The 20,617-nt window shown below is 40.5% G+C and overlaps 1 protein-coding gene across 2 annotated transcripts in view; it reads right to left on the bottom strand.

Annotated features, from left to right (window-relative positions):
- LOC140715792 (kelch-like protein 1) overlaps positions 1-20,617 on the bottom strand; it is a 401,409-nt gene that overhangs the window by 71,333 nt on the left and 309,459 nt on the right. For both annotated transcript variants that reach the window (XM_073028187.1, XM_073028195.1), the window contains one exon: positions 11,408-11,594. In XM_073028187.1, coding sequence (XP_072884288.1) covers positions 11,408-11,594 — 187 coding nt within the window. The remainder of the gene's footprint in view (positions 1-11,407; positions 11,595-20,617) is intronic.

Here is a 20,617-nt window from a genome sequence, read left to right as displayed (position 1 = left end):
CACTAAAAATCAATAACCTATTGCTGAATGGGGCGGCTTGTTTTACACAAATTAGCTAATGAGTTCCTTCATTAGAAATTAACTTAATAGTGGATTCACAGTTTTGGCAAAATGATATACACTTGATGGCCACATAATTAGATGTCTCCTGTAATTAATCAAGCGTCCACTGAGTACGTTCACAATTTTCTGCTGCTGTAGCCCCATCCACTTCAGGGTTCGATGTGTGGTTCATTCAGCGATGCTTTTCTGCACACAGCAGTAGTGTAGAGGTTAGCACAAAGCTGTTACTGCTCAGGATGTCAGAGTTTGGAGTTAAATTCTGACAAAGTATGTAAGGAGTTTTTACATTCCTCTCAGTAAACACGCAGATTTTCATACATGTGGTCCAGTTTTTCCCCCACATTCCAAAGAGGTACCAGTTAGTAAGCTAACTGGTCATTGTAAATTGTCCTGTGATTAGGCTAGGGTTAAGTAAGTGTTCTGCTGGGCTTGTATGGCTTGTTGGGCTGAAAGGCCTGTTCTGCACTCTATCTCCAAATAAATATAAATAAAAGCTGGTGTAAGGCACGGTAGTTTGTGCTACCTTTGCCTTCCTGTCTGCTTGAACCAGTCTGGCCATTCTCCTCCGAACTCTCTCATTAACAAGACATTTTCGCCAAAACAGTAGAAGTGCCACTCACTGAATGTTTTGTTTTGTACTCTTTGTAAACTCCAGAGACAGTTGGCTGAGATAGATAGATAGATAGATAGATAGATACTTTATTCATCCCCATGGGGAAATTCAACTTTTTTCCAATGTCCCATACACTTGTTGTAGCAAAACTAATTCCATACAATACTTAACTCAGTAAAAAATATGATATACATCTAAATCACTATCTCAAAAAGCATTAATAATAGCTTTTAAAAAGTTCTTAAGTCCTGGCGGTAGAATTGTAAAGCCTAATGGCATTGGGGAGTATTGACCTCTTCATCCTGTCTGAGGAGCATTGCATCGATAGTAACCTGTCGCTGAAACTGCTTCTCTGTCTCTGGATGGTGCTATGTAGAGGATGTTCAGAGTTATCCATAATTGACCGTAGCCTACTCAGCGCCCTTCGCTCAGCTACCGATGTTAAACTCTCCAGTACTTTGCCCACGACAGAGCCCGCCTTCCTTACCAGCTTATTAAGACGTGAGGTGTCCCTCTTCTTAATGCTTTCTCCCCAACACGCCACCACAAAGAAGAGGGCGCTCTCCACAACTGACCTATAGAACATCTTCAGCATCTCACTACAGACATTGAATGATGCCAACCTTCTTAGGAAGTACAGTCGACTCTGTGCCTTCCTGCACAAGGCATCTGTGTTGGCAGTCCAGTCTAGCTTCTCGTCTAACTGTACTCCCATATACTTGTAGGTCTTAACCTGCTCCACACATTCTCCATTAATGATCACTGGCTCCATATGAGGCCTAGATCTCCTAAAGTCCACCACCATCTCCTTGGTCTTGGTGATATTGAGACGCAGGTAGTTTGAGTTGCACCAAATCACAAAGTCCTGTATCAGTTTCCTATACTCCTCCTCCTGTCCATTCCTGACACTCCCCACTATGGCCGTGTCATCAGCGAACTTCTGCACATGGCAGGACTCCGAGTTATATTGGAAGTCTGATGTGTACAGGGTGAACAGGACCGGAGAGAGTACGGTTCCCTGCGGCGCCCCTGTGCTGCTGACCACCGTGTCAGACCTACAGTCTCCCAACCACACATACTGAGGTCTATCTGTCAAGTAGTCAACTATCCAATCCACCATGTGAGAGTCTACTCCCATCTCCGTTAGTTTCTGAGAAACTCAAGCCTCCTTGTCAGACACTAACAATCATTCTACAGTAAAAGTCACTTAGATCTCATTTCTTCCCTATTCTGATGTTTGTTTGAATAACAACCGAACCTCCTGACCATGCTTGCACGCTTTTATGCATAAGGTGGTGCCACATGATTAGCTGATTAGATATTTGCATTAACAAGGTGCACAGGTGTACCTAATAAAGTGGCCACTGTGTGTATCATCATTATCATCATTGTGTGCCGTGTCATATCACGTGGGCGATCAAAGTCTTCCAGCTGTCTTAAATCTGAAAAGCTCTACTAAGCTCTTCAAAAAGTTTGCCTATCTTTCCCTTGATGCAACTCATGAATGTCATGTGCTGTCAACCATGACTTTTTCTCCCATCAGTTTTTCCTGTCACTGCAAGATGCTTGAGCTTCTCGTTCCTCAGTATATGTCCATGAAATTCCAGCTGCCATTTTCTGATTGATGATATCCGTTCTCTTCTTATACCAGCTTTTTGCAACAACTCCTGATTTGCTACTCTGTCTTTCCACGATATTTCGATCATCCTTTTCAAAAACCGCATTTCTGCAGCTTCAAGTCTTCCCTCATTTTCCTTTGATATTGTTCAACTTTCACTTCTAACTGTTCCTGTGGAATGAACGCAGCACTGCAACATTCTGAATTCCATTCCATTAGAATTACGTTATTCTTTAGAATCTTGCTGAAACACTTGAATGTGCTTTTAGCAATTCTAATCGTTCTAATTTCAACATCGGCCCTACCATCAGATATTATCAGGATCCTTAAGTAATTAAACTTCTATGTTTGTTTAATTGTTTTGTGGCCCACTTTCAGTTTGCATTTCTGTACTTCTTTCTTCTTTACGGCAATCTTACATTTGGTCTTCTTGCAGTTGATGGTCTATACTGAGTGTACAGTAATCTTCATGTTTGCACGATACTGCTGCCGCAAAACAACAAATTTCATGATAATAAACCTGATTTTGATTATGAAATAGATATCCTCTTCTTCTGAACTTATATTACTTTTTTCCAGATTTTTCTCATCAGCAGCACATTCGCTAAATCTTTTGAATTTCAATGGGATCACCTCTCAGTCTTTTCCAATTAAAATAGTTTTGGTCAGGAATCAACTTGGAGATATATTGGTGTTATAATGGAATCATGTAGCACAGAAATAGGCTCTTTGAACCCAGTTTGTTCATGTCAGCTGGCATACTTGGTCACACTAATCCCACTAGTACATCCAGCCCAAATTTCTCTACACCTTTCCCATCCAAGTACCTACTTAATTACCTTTCAAACACTGCAATTGTAGCTGTCTCCACAGCTTCCTCTGGCAGTTTGTTCCAGAAATTCACCTCTTTCTGTGTGAAAAAATCTTAACCCTCAGATGTCGTAAATTTCTCTCCACTCACCTTGAACCTATGCCTTCTAGGCATAGACTCCCTAGACCTGCTGAAAATAAACTCTGGCAATCTATTTTATCTATATTACCAGTGAGAATAAACACAACCAAGCAAAATATTTAGACTACTAAATCGTAAGACAGAGGAGCAGAATGAGGCCATTTAGTCTATCACTTCTCATTTATTCTCCTTTTCAATCTCTTTCTCCTGCCTTCTCCCTGCAATCTTTGATGTCCTTACAAATCAAGAACCTATTAATCCCCACTTTAAATATACCAGAATGACTTGGCCTCCACAGATTCATTATCCTCTGGCTAAAGAAAGTCCTCCTCATTTCTGTTTGAAAGGGATATCCTTGTATTCTGAGGATTTCACTCTCTAGACTCCCCCACCATAAAAAACACCTTTGCCATTATTTTTCTTATAATCATAGCCCCTCATTCAGGGCAACATTCTTCTGAACCTACTGTATTCCCTCTGTTGCTAATACATCCTACCTGTAGCACACAGAACAGCACAAAATGTCCTCTTTGTTTTAGAGATGTAATGTAAAACTTCAGGCAGGCTTGTCGATCTTTGGTGTAGCTAAGGTAAAGAAAATGTCAGCAAAATTCACAAGTATCTTCAGAATTTGTCACCACATTAATAAACGATGTCAGCAATCGTCTTTGGCATTTCATTTTTATATTGATAAACAGCACTGAGAGTAACTTTTCATGCTTGCTGGGCTCATTGATTTTATGAATGTTAAACCAGTGGACCAAATTACACAAGATATTCAACTTGTACTTAATCGACCCACTTTGGGGAAACATGTTAATGAAGTTCGGGAAGAGAGAATGTGTTCCTAAATGTGACAGAACACTTCCCATCATCCATCACCACCCAAATGTGCCTTCTGTGAGTGTGTGGAATAAAAATTGCTAAAGCAAATGCTATTTCAACTGGAGACAAAAGAGACTGCAGATGTTAGAATTTGGAACAACAAACAATCTGATCGAGGAACTCAATAGGTCAGCAGTATCTCTGCAGGGTGGGTGGAGGGAGGTGGATGAATTTCAATGCAAAATGTTCACATTTGCTTTCTTCTGAACGTGTTGAGTTGCTCCGGCAGGTTGTTTGTTACTGCATTCAACTGTACTTCTCATAACTACAAGAGATTCCATGGTATCCTCACTGTTAATAAAGTGTTATTCTACTTTATGGCATGGAACAGAGAATTTTTCATGTTGATTCAGGGATAAAAATCAGCCAAGAGACAAGAGAATACCAACCGCCTTCCTTGCAAGTATTTGTTGAGGGCTATTTACATCTTTCCAATCCAGAGAATATTGAATTGCATTATTTCTGACTGATCACCTTAACACCCTCACTTTCTGTATTATTCTTCTGGACACTATTTTAACATAGGTATTAAATGTTATAAGGAAAAATCATATTCTGGAGCAATCTGATCTGATCTACAGTACTGTGCAAAAGTCTTCGGCAAATACGTATAGCTAGGGTGCCTAAGACTTTTGCACAGTACCATAGTAATTTTATGTATTGCACTGTGCTGCTGCTGCAAAAAAAAATCATGACATATGTGAGCGATGATAAACCTAATTCTGATATGGATCACTATTGTGAACTGAGAGTGCGAAGGGGGCACGGAGATGGGAATCATGGTTGGGAAAAGGGGAAGCGAGAGGGGAGCACCAGAGAGACATTCTGTAGTGATCAATAAAGCAAATGTTTGGAATCACATCAAATGATCTTGCCTGGTGTCTCAGGGTTGAATGCATCTGCACCTGCACTATCCCCCCAGCACTCCTACTCTGCCACCTGTAACACACCTCTTCCACCCTCGCCATCCTTTGCTGAGCGAGTACAAACTCAATCTCTGCTCCTTGCTGACAAATACAGTACTGTGCAAAAGTCTTAAGCACCCTGACTATATATATGCACTAAAGACTCCTGCACAGGACTATAAGACTATAGTTTATCCCTTAGTCACATTATCTTTCATTGCCAACAGCCTGTGCAGAATGTTATGTAGCAACTCAGTGCTTCCCCCATTGGTGAGCATTGTTTTGACCCCATCTTTTCACCTTCTCTCACTGTCCTTGGTAAACACTTTAATGCATCTTTTGTCAGAATTTTCATTTATATTCATTAAATCTACCATCAGTCGGGAAGTGAATCTAATGTATTATTCATTTCACTATAAACCAGTGATCAGCTGAATCGTACATTTATAATCGTCTTTATGAATACACATTTAACTACTGCATAAATTCAGTCACATAAGAATAGTTTACAGAAGAGAAGAGGCAATGAAATTTGATTCCAAAATTATATATTTTTTGCCTCTGGCCTGCAATTGGCAACAAGATGCAGGCCATTTTGTTTACATATTTGATCTTGCAGGTCATCTTTGTTTATTGACTTTGAACCATGGCTACATGTTTGATGTAGTGTTAGAAGCAAGTGGGTTTTAAGCATAGCAATTGATGCTGATGCAATAGATAAGTGTGCAACCAAATCAGTCTTCCATCCTTGGACTCACTTTACACCGCACGCTGTCGGAGCAGTACAGCCAGGATAATCAAGGACACACTTTTTGTCCCTCTTCCCTCCGGGAGAAGGTTCAGGAGCTTGAAGATTTGTACAGCCAGATTTGGGAACAGCTTCTTTCCAATTGTGATAAGACTGCTGAACGGATCCTGACCCGGATCTGGGCCATACCTTCCAAATATCCGGACCTGTCTCTCAGTTTTATTTTTGCACTACCTTACTTCTCCTTTTCTATTTTCTAATTATGATTTATAATTTAAATTTTTATTACATTTACTTCGATTTGTACTCCAGGGAGTGCGAAGCGCAGAATCAAATTTCGCTGTGATGATTGTACGCACTAGTATCAATTGTTTGGTGACAATAAAGTAAAGTAAGTTAAAGGTAGAGTAACCTGTTTCCTGATGTTTTTTTAAGAGTGTTTTAGAGTTTTTCCTTTAGGAGAGTGAACCCAAAGAAAGCATCCAGCCCAGATGGAGTACAAGACCAAGTACTAAAGACCAGTGCTGATCAACTGCCCAAAGTTTTCACTGAGATCTTTAACCGCTCTCTTCAGTAAATAGAGGTACTCAAGCTGCTTCAAGCAGACTTCAATTATACCCATGCCTAAGAATGTGATAATCTGCCTCAATGATGATTGTCCAGTCAACCTCATTGACCATAAGACATACGAGCACAATTAGGCCATTTGGCCTATTGAGTCTGCTCCGCCATTCAATCATGGCTGATCCTTTGTTTTCCCTCCGCAACCCCATTTCCCAGCTCCTAGTAACCTTTGATACCATGTTCAATCAAGAACCTATCAATCTCTGCCTTAAATACACCCAATGACCTGGCCCCCACAGCTGTATGTGGCAACAAATTCCACAAATTCACCACCCTCTGGCTAAAGAAATTTCTCCACATCTCTGTTTTGAATGGACACCCCTCTATCCTAAGGCTGTGACTCTCCCACCATTGAAAACATCATTTCCACATCTACTCTGTCCAATCCTTTCAATATTCAAAACATTTCAATGAGATCCCCTGTCATCCTTTTAAACTCTAGCAAGTACAGAGCCAGAGCCATCAGATGTTCCTTGTATGATAACCCTTTCATTCCTGGAGTCACACTTGTGAACCTCCTTCCACATACACAGTGGTGAAATTGTTTTGAGAGCTGAGTTTACGGACAGATCAGCCATGATCTTATTGAATGGAGGGGCAGGCTTGGTGGGTCATATGGCCTACTCCTGCTTCTATTTCTTATGTTCTTATGTGATGCAACATATCAACTGCTGCCTGAGAATTGACTTGGATCCACTCCAATTTGCCTACCAGAGCAACAGGTTCACAGCAGATGCTTTTTTATTGGATCTTCACTCAACCTTTGAACATCTGGATAGCGAAGATGCATACATCAGGATGCCCTTTATTGACAACAGCTCGGGATTCAATACCATCACCCCCTCAAAACTAATGGATGTTTCAAAAGCAAACATGTTTCAAAACCTTGGACTCAATAACTCTTGTGCAATTGGATCCTCGATTTCCTCACCTGCAGACCCCATTCAGTGTAGATTGGCAAAAACATCTCCTCCATAATCTCTATCAGCATTGGTGCATCATAAGGTTGCATACTTAGCCCCCGCTCAACTCATTTTACACTTATGATGGTGTGGCTAAGCATCCAATGCCAGATTCAAGTCTGGTGTTGACACCACTGCTGCTGGCTGAATCAAAGGAGGTAAAGAATCAGATCCTAGGAGGGAGAGTGAAAATCTAGCTAGGTAGTGTCACAGCAACCTTACTCAATGTCAGCAAGACAAAGGAGCTGATTATTGACTTCGGGAGGAACAAACCAGAGGTCCACAAGCCAGTCCTCATTAGAAGATCAGAGGTGGAGAGGGTCAATAACTTTAAATTACTTGGTGTTATCATTTCAGTGAATTTGTCCTGGGCCCAGCCCTTAAGTGAAAAACAATGAAAGCACTACAGTGCCTCTACCTCCTTAGTTTGCAAATACTTGGTATGACATGTAAAACTCTGACAAACTTCTACCAATGTGTAGTCAAGAGTATATTGACTTGCTGCATCATGGCCTGATATGGAAATAACTTGAATGGAAAATCCTAACAAAGGTAACAGATATGGCCCAGTCAATCATGGATAAAACCCTCCCAACCATTGAGCACATCTACACCAAGCATTATCATAGGAAAGCAGCGTCCATCATCTGGGACCCCCACCACCCACCTCATGCTCTCTTCTTCTTGTTGCCATCAGGAAGAAGTTATAGGAACCTCAGGGTTCACACTACCAGATTCAGGAAGGGTTACTACCCCTCAACCATCAGGCTCTTGAACAAGGGGGATAAACTTCACTCAACTTCAATCACCTGAACACTGAAAAGTTCCTACAACCGATGGACACACTTTAAAGAACTCTTCATCTCATGTTCTCAATATTTATTGCTTATTTATTATTAATATGATTATTTCTTACTTGTTTTTGTATTTGCACAGTTTGTTGCCTTTTTCACACTGGTGGTACATGCAGTTCTACAGTCTCTCATTGATTCTATTATGATATTTGGATTTATTGATTATGCCCACAAGAAAATGAATCTCAGGGTTGTATATGGTGACATATATGTACTTTGGTAGTAATTTTACTTTGAACATTTTGAAGGTAAAATTGATCATTTTTTGGTATATTAAATCTTTTCATTGTTAAGCTCTGATGTTAAATTTTGTTAACATAAAGTTGTGAAATTGGCGAAAAAAGGTGAAATAGTATTAGGATATTTCATAACCAAATGTATGTGCTATCACAATGAAGACATGTGAATACCTCAACTTTCTTAACTACAAAGGGTTCTATAGATGCTGGAAATCCAGAGCAACATATGCCGAATGCCGGAAGAACTCAGCAGATCATGCCATATCTATAGGGAGGTATAAACAGCCGACAATTTGGGCTGAGACCCTTCATCAGGACAAAACGGACTCATGGTGAAATGCCATCAGTTTTGATGCTTATGTAGACTTAGCTTATCATTGAATACTCTAACTTCCACAGATGCACTGTTGAAGGTGTCCTGACTGGTTGTATCATGAATGACAGGACAATTTCAATGCACAGGAATGCAAAAGACTGCAGAGCGTAGTGGTCACAGTCTAGTTCATTAACAGCCCTTCTCACCATTGGCAGCATTTACTGACTCATGAGGTATATATTGTCCACTGCTCTAAAATCATGGGAGGAGATGACTACTGTTGTCTTCCCCTGGAGTGAGATTCCTCACACTCTTGGGGAAACCTACAGTAGTTATCTCCTCCCATGACTTTAGAACAGTAATACAGGAAAAAATTTCACAATTGAACTTCATAAAACTCAGCTTGTAAAACTTGAGCCTGTGAAACAGTTAGGGGAGAGATCTTCAGTCTTCTGAAGACTGACAGCATTGGCTTTGCACAGATGGGCACCTCATTGACACCTACCCTGAAACCTTTTACTTTCCCTCAGAGGCCTGACATGCTAGTAGTATCATTGTTTAAAGCAACCATTGAATTAGTACCTCAAGAAATACACTCAACTGATATTTTATTCGGTACAGTTGTACACCTGCTTATTAATACAAATATTAAATCAGCCAATCATGTGGCAAGAACTCAATGCATAAAAGCATGCAAACATGGTCAAAAGGCTCAGTTGTTGTTCAGATCAAACTTCAGAATAGGGAAGTAATGTCATCAAATTGAATTTGACTGTGGAATGATTGTTGGTGCCTGACGAGGTGGTTTGAGTATCTCAGAAACTGCTGATCTCCTGAGATTTTCACACATAGCAGTCTCTGGAGTTTGCAAAGAATTGTGCAAAAAAACAAAAAGAAAAGTCCAGTGAGTGGCAGTTCTGTGGGCAGAATGCTTTGTTAATGAGAGAGGTCGGAGGAGAATGGCCAGACTGGTTCAAGCTGACAGAAGGCAGCAGTAACTCAAATAACCATCCGTAACAAAAGAGGTGTGCAGAAGAGCATCTCTGAATGCACAGTCTTGTGAATGCACAGCCTAGAAGTAGATGAGTGACAGCAGCAGAAGACCGTGAACATACACTCAGCGGTCATTTTACTAAGTATAGGAGGTACCTAATAAAGTGGCCACTGATTGTATATGATTCAAAGAGCACTTCGTATTAGCTTTGCCAGATTTCAGCAAGTGTCCAAACAGCCTAGGGTCAGCTCTTAAGCTGCACCATCAGCACTGTGAACTGGCACCTCATACAGATGCTGCCAGTGGTAGAGATCAACTTGACAGTATGTATAGAGATGTGTTTATTACTCTCAGCAGCTTCTGCTGTCCTAAGAATATCAGCAGGCTGTCAGCGTAAATACTAATGAAAGCTGAGGCATTATTTGACGTTCTTCTGGTGGAAGTAAGCTCCACTTTATATGATATAGGCAGAAATGTGTACTGCTTGAATAGTGGTGTCACTTGGTACTTACCCAAAGCTACGAAAACATCAAAGACTTTAACATGAATAGTGCCTGCTAATTCTGATTATAAATTCATTTAACTCAGGAATAATAGTTTACTCTGGGTAAAGTTTAAACTGGACTTTGCAGTTAACGTTCCATTTGGGTTAAATGCTGATAGCAATACAGAAGAATGCTATCCAAAGCTGAAAAGGAAATGACAATACTGATGAAATTGAAAATTTGAAATAAAAACACAAAATCCCAAAAACACTCAATGGGCCAGGCAGCATCAGTGGTGGATGAAAAAGGTTACATCGTTTGGGTTGATCACCCTTCAGTAATTAATATGGTGTTCCATTTAAATCTCTTCTGAATGCATCACTTTTTTGTCTTATTCCACTGTCACCCATTTTCCTTTACATTTAATCTCTCCTGTCTTTCACACCACCTTAGGTTTTGCATTTTGCTCTTTCCATCCCACTGTCTGTTCTGATTTTTTTCTGTCCTGATAAAAAGTCATGGATATGAATTATTAACTGTATTTCTCTCCCCACAGTGCTGCCTGAGCTCATGAATATTTCAGCCCTTTTATAGCTATCTAAATATGGTTGGTCTTTCTAAGTACTCTCATAGGGTGCTTGGGCCAAGGAACTTTCCTTGTGCTTTATGAATGTATAGAACTACAGAACAGCACAGTATAGGAACAGGAAGCTCAGAGCCTCCGACCCATGGTGCCTGTGTTCAATGATATGTAAATTAAACAAAACCTCTTCTGCCTATTCGTGATTCGCATCCCTCCATTTCCTGCACATTTACATGTATATCTAAAGGCCTCTTAAACACCACTATTGTACTGCTTCAACCAATACCCCAGGTAGCCCATTCCAGGCACCTATTTCAAACGTAAAATGTTAGAAGTTATTCACTAATTATTCGTGATAATAGCTTCTGGCATTTAATTAGGTACAGATCAGGACTGAAGCCCAGCCTTTAACTTATATACTTAGCTTGTGATATGTTAATATATGTGGGTTAGTTTCTGCATTAAAATTCAGTTCTATTGAAGACTGAATCAGAGTTCAGCACATCAGCACAAAAGAGGAACAATTTCTATTGCTCTAACATCCAAAACTGCACTGAAAAGCCTACCTTTATTTGCATCCATTCCTCCAACTGCATACAGAGCTCCTACTGTAGACTTCCGAGGTCTAGTCCTTGGACTCTGCATTAGAGGCCTTCGTTCTGGCAACAGATGATACTTCATGGCTTCCAATATAAGCTTTTGGCACTCAAGGTCATCTTTGAAAAGAACATTGTTTTCAAGGTCAGCCAGGAGCTGAAAAACAAAGAAAAACACAACAATGTAGACACTAATTTCTATGTTGAACAAGAATATAGCATGAAGTAAAGAGTGGTCCAAGAAGTTACAAGTAACTCTGATGCAATTGTAAACAGAAGTTAAATTCATATGACTTTAGCAGCACTTTCAGTTTACATCATAGATTGTCTAAGAACAACCCAATGATGATGGAGAACAATGTAAAGTTTGATGTTCCTGTCACTAAATTGAATGCTATTTCCAATGACATGCTTCTTGCTGTGAAATGCAGAGAATTAACTAGCAATATACACACAATGGTCACTTTATTAGGGACATCTGTACATCTGCTCATTTATGCAAATATCTAATGTGTCAATCATGTGCCAGCAATTCAACACACAGAAGCATGTAGACATGCTCAAGAGGTTCAGCTGCTGTTCAGAACAAACATCAGAAAGGAGAAGAAATGTCAGCTAAGTGACTTTGATGGTGGAATGATCGTTGGTGCCAGATGGGAAGGTTTAAGTATCTCAGAATCTACTGATGTCCTGGGATTTTCACATACAACAATATCCAGGGTTCAAAGAAAATGGTACCAGAAACAAAAAAAAAATCCAGTGAATTATAGTTTTGTGGGTGAAAAAGCCCTGTTAATGACAGAGATCAGATGAGAATGGCCAGGCTGGTTCAAGCTGACAGGAAGGCGACAGTTAACTCAAATAACCATGTGTTAAAAGAGTGCGTGCAGAAGAGCACCTCTGAGTGAATAACACATCAAACACTTTGTTGAAGTGATGGGCTACAGCAGCAGAAGGCCAAACCGGGTTCCACTCCTGTGCCTAATAAAGTGAGTACTGAGTGTATATCATTACAGTACTGTACTGATGTGAGCTACAAGCAAATTTATAATGAATGCTGAGAGAAAATACTGTAAGAAAAGAGATTTATTATGGCTTTATACCTGCAGAGACCATGCTCAGTTTAAAGACTCTCAGTTTGCTCCCCTAAATTTGAGCATTGTAATTTTATTATACTTGATTAACATTGCCTTATTACTGCCTGTATGATAGCACCACTATACAGATACAACAATGGAATCCTGCTACAGTCTGGACATTTGTGCTTTCTGTCTTCATGAGGGCAGCTTGGACACATCAGAGAGAAACATTGTACATCTCAGTAGTCAACATCCTGAAGCAGGGCGACAAAAGAAATTTAAAGACCCCCAATGCATACCATTGATCCAGGTCAGTTATTCCTGCCGTATGCCATGAAGATCTGCTGCTCTACTGGTGGCCCATGCCATGTCTGCATTGTATTTTCTTTTCTTTTGCCCATTACACTGCTGGTGTTTAGGGCAGCAATGAAGGTCCTCCTTCTTTGGAGGTGTTCACGGCTTCCTTCATCATGTCAGCAGCTTCCTCTCGGTTTACAATCAGTCATACAAGTTCTGGGTGGAGACTAGGAATACTGTCATATGCAGATATAGAAAGATGCTTCATTGCTGTTTCTGTAACAATTTTGTTTGACCAGTCAGGTTTGTTAGCCCTGAGCTGAACCCCTGGAGGATTGGTACACCACTCATAGTCTGGCTTCTACCCTTCGACTTGTTTGGCATGGGTGACCATAAAGCCCTGACTCCAGACAGCATAGCTCTCCGGACCATTGAGGCACGCAACCCTCCAAACCATGACAAGTTGTGGTCCTCTTGGTGGATGCATTGCATGTCTTACAAAAAAACTGCCAAAGGAACTCGATGAATCAAGCAGCATTTGTGGAAGGAAAGGAATTGTCTATGTTTCAAGTTGAGACCCTGCAACTAGACAATCTCTTCTCTTCTTCAGATATTGCTTGAGCAATGTTACATGAGCAATTTGATTTTTGCTCCAAATTTCAGCTTCCACAATACTTTATGTCTCCATGCACTATGTGTCACTGGACACCACTCATGTTGCCCAGGAGCCAGAGAGCATTAATGCATCATGTTCACAAATATCCAGACAAAAATGAGCAGATGTTTGAAACACAACACGTTTGTCACACAGTGCATATAAACACTTCACTATTGAAAAACATTTCCGAATCATAGTTCTCCTGGTTCTGTTGCTGGCTCCCCATCAAACAATTGTGAAGTTGTTAGATCGAGTCACCACACATCAGTCATCAGCTTGAAATTTTGGCAAGCTAAAGACTGATTAATGTTTACTGTCAAGGTTCGAATGAGCTGAGAATTCAAACATTTTGCTAAAGCAGCCAAGGAAACCAGAACTGTGCTGGATTGATAACATACAACATTACTCACAAAAGTTCATGAAGTGGAATATACTATTTAAATGATCTAATAGCCAGATTAATCCTTATCTAGAGCAAAATATGATTTGGAAATAAATGTTCTGAATAATTTCCATATATCATCCTAACTAGTTATATCTCTATTTCACCTGCATTGCAGATTCCTCTTCATCAACAATCCACTTTTTCCTGCTTAATGACTAGTCAGCTCCTCTTTGGGGCATCTGCTGGAAGGCATTATGTAGAATCCTGATGGGCAGTGTTGAATTTGGATTTTACCTGACCATGACAGGTAAGATTTCCCTTCACAGAAACCATGCTGACTTGGACTTATTTTATCATTCATCTCCAAGTACCCAAAACCTCATCCTTAATAATAGACTCCAACACTTTCCCAGCCACTGAGGTTAGGCTAACTGGCCAATAATTTCCTTTCTTTTGCCTTCTTCCTTCTTAAAGAATGGAGTGACATTTGCAATTTTCCAGTCCCTCGGGACCATGCCAAAGTCAATTGATTCTTGATCATGACGAATGCATCCATCATCTCTTCAGCAACCTCTTTCAGGTTTCTGGGATGTAGTCCATCTGGACCAGGTGATTTATCCATATTAAGACTTTCAGTTTGTCTTGCACTTTTTCCGTTGTATTCGCAATGGCACTCACTCCTGCTCTCTGACACTCACAGACCTCTGGCATGCTGTTGGTGTCTTCCACAGTGAACACTGGTGCAAAGAACCCATTAAATTCATCTGTCATTTCTTTGTCCCCCATTACTTTCTCAGCAGCATCAATTTCCAGAGATCCAGTATCAACATTCACCTCCCTTTTACTCTTTATATAACTGACAAAAACTTTTAGTATCCTGCTTTATATTATTGGGTAGTTTGCCCTTATATTTCATCTTTACCCTTCCTAATACTTTTTAGTTGCCTTTTGTTGGATTTTAAAAGCTTCACAATTGTCCAACTTCCTACTCACTTTTGCTACATTAGATGTTGTTTCCTTCCCTTGTCTTTCATGTAGTCATTAAGTGCCGTTGTCAGCTATGGTTGTTTACAACTGCCATTTGAGAACTACTTCTTCTGTGGGACATATCTATCCTGTGCCCTGTGAATTTTTCCTGGAAACTTCAGCAACCTCTTCTCTGCCATCATCACCACCGGTATCCTCTTTCAATCCACATGGGCAAGCTCCTCTCTCATGCCTCTGTAATTCTTTTTATTCCATTGTGATACTGTTACATGTGACATGGTTCTCCCTCTCAAAATGTAATATGAATTCAATCATATTATGATTACTGCCTCCTAAGGGTTCCTTAATAAATAAGCTCCCTAATAAGATCTGAGTTATTGCTCAATACCCAATCTAAGATAGCCTTTCCCTGAGTAGGCTGACACACAAGCTGCTCTAAAAAGCCATCATGTAGGCATTCAACAAATTCCCTCTTGCGATCTGACACTAACCTGATTTTCTCAATTCCTTTGCATATTGAAGTCCCACCTTACAATTTTGACATTACCCTTAATTCATGCCATTTTTAGCTTCCTTTGCAATCTCAACCCTAACATCCTTTGATGTTAAGCTCCCAACTATGACCTTCTTTCAGCCACAGCTCAGTGATGCCTGTAACGTCATACCGACCAATCTTTAATTGCACCATGAGTTTGTTCAGTTATTCCGAATGCTACGTGCATTTAAATACAGCACCTTCAGTCCTGCATTCTTTGGCCTTTTAAATTTTGCCTCTGTGGTTGAATTTAATTCTTTCCTCTGTCTGCATTCGTACCCAGTTATTGGCTTGATTTTCCTTACATTCATGTTACAGCCATCATCTACTTGTAAACCTGCTGGGTCATCCTCAGCTTCATCATACTGGTTCCCATCCCCCTGTCATATTAGTTTAAACAGCTCTAGTAAACCTGCCCGTGAGAATACTGGTCCTCCCCTTTTGTACAAGTCATACTTGCCCCAGAAGAGATCCCAATTTCCCAGAAATCTGAATCCCTGCTCCCTACTCCAATTTTTCAGCCATACATTCATCTGCCACGTCCTTCTATTCCTATACTCACTGTCGTGTGGCCCAGGCAGAAATCCTGAGATGACCACCCTTGAGGTCCTACTTCTCAACTTCCTTCCGAAATCTCTATATTTTGTTTTCAGAACCCCCTCCCTTTTACTACCTATGTCGTTGGTATCAATATACTCACATGGTGGATTGGATAGTGGACTACTTGACAGATAGACCTCAGTATGTGCGGTTGGGAGACTGTAGGTCTGACACAGTGGTCAGCAGCACAGGAGCGCCACAGGGAACCGTACTCTCTCCGGTCCTGTTCACCCTGTACACATCTGACTTCCAATATAACTCGGAGTCCTGCCATGTGCAGAAGTTCGCTGATGACACGGCCATAGTGGGGTGTGTCAGGAATGGACAGGAGGAGGAGTATAGGAAACTGATACAGGACTTTGTGATATGGTGCAACTCAAACTACCTGCGTCTCAATGTCACCAAGACCAAGGAGATGGTGGTGGACTTTAGGAGATCTAGGCCTCATATGGAGCCAGTGATCATTAATGGAGAATGTGTGGAGCAGGTTAAGACCTACAAGTATCTGGGAGTACAGTTGGACGAGAAGCTAGACTGGACTGCCAACACAGATGCCTTGTGCAGGAAGGCACAGAGTCGACTGTACTTCCTTAGAAGGTTGGCGTCATTCAATGTCTGCAGTGAGATGCTGAAGATGTTCTATAGGTCAGTTGTTGAGAGCGCCCTCTTCTTTGTGGTGGCGTGTTGGGGAGGAAGCATTAAGAAGAAGGACGCCTCACGTCTTAATAAGCTGATAAGGAAGGCGGGCTCTGTCGTGGGCAAAGTACTGGAGAGTTTAACATCGGTAGCTGAGCGAAGGGCGCTGAGTAGGCTACGGTCAATTATGGAAAACCCTGAACATCCTCTACATAGCACCATCCAGAGACAGAGAAGCAGTTTCAGCGACAGGTTACTGTCGATGCAATGCTCCTCAGACAGGATGAAGAGGTCAATACTCCCCAATGCCATTAGGCTTTACAATTCAACTGCCAGGACTTAAGAACTTTTTTTAAAGCTATTATTAATGCTTTTTGAGTTAGTAATTTAGATGCATATCATATTATTACTGAGTTAAGTATTGTATGTAATGAGTTTTTGCTACAACAAGTGTATGGGACATTGGAAAAAATGTTGAATTTCCCCATGGGGATGAATAAAGTATCTATCTATCTATCTATCTATCTATCATATGACAACTTCTGGCTGCTCTCCCTCCTTTTTCAGGATATTGTGGACGCGTTTAGAAACATTGCGGACCCTGGCACCTGGGAGGCAAACTAGCATCCATGTTTCGTTTTCCCATCCACAGGATCGCCTATCTGTCTCCCTAACTATAGAGTCCCCTACTACTGCTGCTATTCTCTTCAGCTTCCTACCCTTCTGAGCCCCAGGGCCAGACATGCTGCTGCTGTTGCCTCCCCAAGAAAGGTCATTTCCCACCAGTAGTACTCAAAATGGAGTATTTATTGCTGAGGTAAACAACCACAGAGGTGTTCACTATTATTTGACATTCTCCCTTCCCTCTCCTGAAAGTCACCCATTTATCTGTCTCCTGTAGCCTTGGGCTGACTATCTTCCTGTAGCTCCTGTCTATCACCTCTTCACTTTCCCTAACAAGCCAGACGTCGAGCTGCAGCTCCAGCTCCTTAACACGGTCTCCAAGGAGCTGCATCTCAAAGTACTTGGTGCAGATACGGCCATCGGAAATCCCACATTTGACACCCAGACCAGAACACTTGCTCTGTAGACATAACCCCTATTCGCTCAAGGGTTAGATAAGAAGAAGGACTAAGAAATAAGAAATGAACTTAACTCCTTACCTTGCCTCTGCCTGTTCTTGCCAAAGCCCTGTTAAGCCAAAGCCTTACCATTCAGACTCACACCACTCCGAAGACAATTGCTACATGATGGCTGCTCTGCTAGATGGTACTCCTCTTTTAAGGAGATTGGGTTTTTAAAACTCTTCATCTGACTTGCGCAGGAACATCTACTGTGTCTGGGCAGAATATGTGTATAGAATATGATCCCATCATATCCAAATATGGATTTTGTTAAATGGGAAAGGAATCCTTCGGACTCCCCTACTAGATATTTACACATAATGTAGAACCAATAGACAATTGTAACAGGATTAAAGCATGTAGCAGTTCATAGTACAGTACAACATAGTACAGGCCCTTATAGCCCACAATGTTGTGCTTACCTGTATAAGCATACACCATGATCAATCTAATACTTCCCTCCTACACAGGACAGTACCCTCTTTCTTTCTCACGCCTTCTTAAGTATTTCTATTGCATCAGCCTCTACCAACATGCTCAGCAATGTGTTCAGCATTCATCATGTCTGTATTGCCATCAATGCATCGGCATTGATCATGTCTCTATTACCATCAATGCATTTGTTTTTGATCTGTAGCCAAAGACACTCTTTTCTCCAAACTTTTAATAGTTTTGTAAAACTAAAGTCCATCAGTCTCTGAGTTAAGATGCACTATGAAATGCCATTTATAGAAGTGTATTCAAACTTCTGGCAAACTTTATGTATATGATCCAGATTATTCTGCTCCCCCAGCAAACACTGGCTGGGGGAACAGAAAATAATGGTAATAATGGTAACCTGAAAATAAATCCCTACCTCTGTGCAGAATATGGAACCATTTTGGAGAAATCTTCCTTTGATCTGTAAGTGGGGAAGAGTCCCACTCTCACTGATTTGTCTTTATAACGTATATTATCACAATAAAACTTGACTGAAACTTGAGAAACCACACCTCATCTTCTTACTGGATAATCTGCAGTCTTTTGGACCCAATATCAAATTCAACAAAATCTGGTAACTTATTCCTGTCTGTAATACAGCTAGCCAAGTCACCCAAAAGATCTCTGTTTGTAATATTGTTTTTCTTCCTGCCAACATGTCCTGCTGAGAAATTCTTATATCTCTGAATCTCATAGATTATACACCTCCATTTGTTTGTGCTATCACCCCCTATAACTTAAAAATCAAATAGCTTCATCAGCTGGATCTCTCCTTAAAATTCCTGTGCTCATTCTATCAGAGGTGTATCCTTTGTGCTCACTGCCTCTACAACTTGCTTTATAACCTTTACAGTTCTGACAAAAGATCAATTGCCCTAAAATATTAACTCTATTCCCCTCTCTGCAGATGCTGCCTGACTCACTGAGAGTTTTGACATTTTCTGGTTTTGTTTTTAATTCAAATTTCTACGCTATCAGTTGTTTGATTGATTTTCAACAATTTTAGAACCTCAGCTTTTCCAAGTTTTACCATCCATATTCCCTCTCTTGCAATTGCAATATTTTTTCTGATTCTCACCCCCTCAAGACTAACACTATTGACACTACTCAAGACTAAACAAATGTGCACTATTCCCTACCACATTGCTTCAAGTTGTAATATTGCCATTTTCATGATTTCTCAGGACTTTTTCTTCAGAGGGGAAACAGTGTAAAAGGGAGTTTCTGTTCTCTTCTCCTCTCCACTGCTTTCTTGGCTTCTTCAAACTTGTTTCACCTCTAAATATATTATCTCTGAAGAGAGGTCATCAACCAGTAACATGGAATATTTCTTATTCTTCACAGACACTACCTCAAAATATCCAGCATTTTCTGGTTTATATCTGATTCATGACATCTACAATATTTGATTTTCTAATCTTTGTGTTCACTTTATATTCTGTTCGTATCTCCACCATTACCATACCCCAGATCCATGCTAGAAGTCACGAGTGAAATTGTCTTTTTTGTCCATTGTTTGCAGTTCTCTCAGCATACTTTTGCAAAATCTCCAAGCCACATACACAGAAAAAAATACTGAAAGGTTGGAGAGAAGGCTATTTAACTACAGAACAGGAACAAAACTTCAGCTTCCAGCTGAATGCGAATACAATAATAGAAAATATTGAACACAGTGCTACTACCTCACACATTGAGATTAACCCTTGTGGCACTGTGTGTTTCACTTCTAAATGCTTGTAAGTGCATAATTAGTCAAAAAAAAAAGAGAAAAACACTCAAACTTTATTTGATTATGTCTTTCTCAGATTGCAACTTCAGACTTTGGCTTAATGTTTTTGATGGGAGGTGGTGCACTTTCTATGTGTTGTTGGATTTATAGAAATCACAGATATGCCAATTAAACCTAATACACAAACTTTGAACAGTCATGTCAGATAAATAAAACAATCACATCTAAGTTCCCATCAGTTACCTTCACCTGGAGAACAAAAAATTACAGATGTGTGGCACCCGGTACTAGCTTCCAATAACCAGATGGGATTCTGTTTTCTCATAGAGAGTGTGAACAGATGCCCATTATTCTGTACTATTCATGCTTGGACCTGCTTGAAAGCTGTTTTTTCTTTCAGATGAGGCATCTTTGCAGTTGATTGATACCCATTGCAGGCAAACTCCTGTATCTTGGAAGCCCCTCAGCACCAATCTGTCCAGGAACAGAGCTTTGGGTTATTGAAAATCAATGACACTTGGTTTAAGGTTGGCTATGTCCATTGCATATCAGTGACAGCTCTTGGGCTGAAAGAATATATTTATATGCTACACACACAAAATGCTGGTGGAACACAGCAGGCCAGGCAGCATCTATAGGGAGAAGCGCTGTCGACGTTTCGGGCCGAGAC

Source organism: Hemitrygon akajei, chromosome 2, assembly GCF_048418815.1.
Source record: "Hemitrygon akajei chromosome 2, sHemAka1.3, whole genome shotgun sequence".
Taxonomy (NCBI): domain Eukaryota; kingdom Metazoa; phylum Chordata; class Chondrichthyes; order Myliobatiformes; family Dasyatidae; genus Hemitrygon; species Hemitrygon akajei.
Note: the sequence above shows the minus strand (reverse complement) of the source record. Positions and strands in the feature narration are given on the sequence as shown.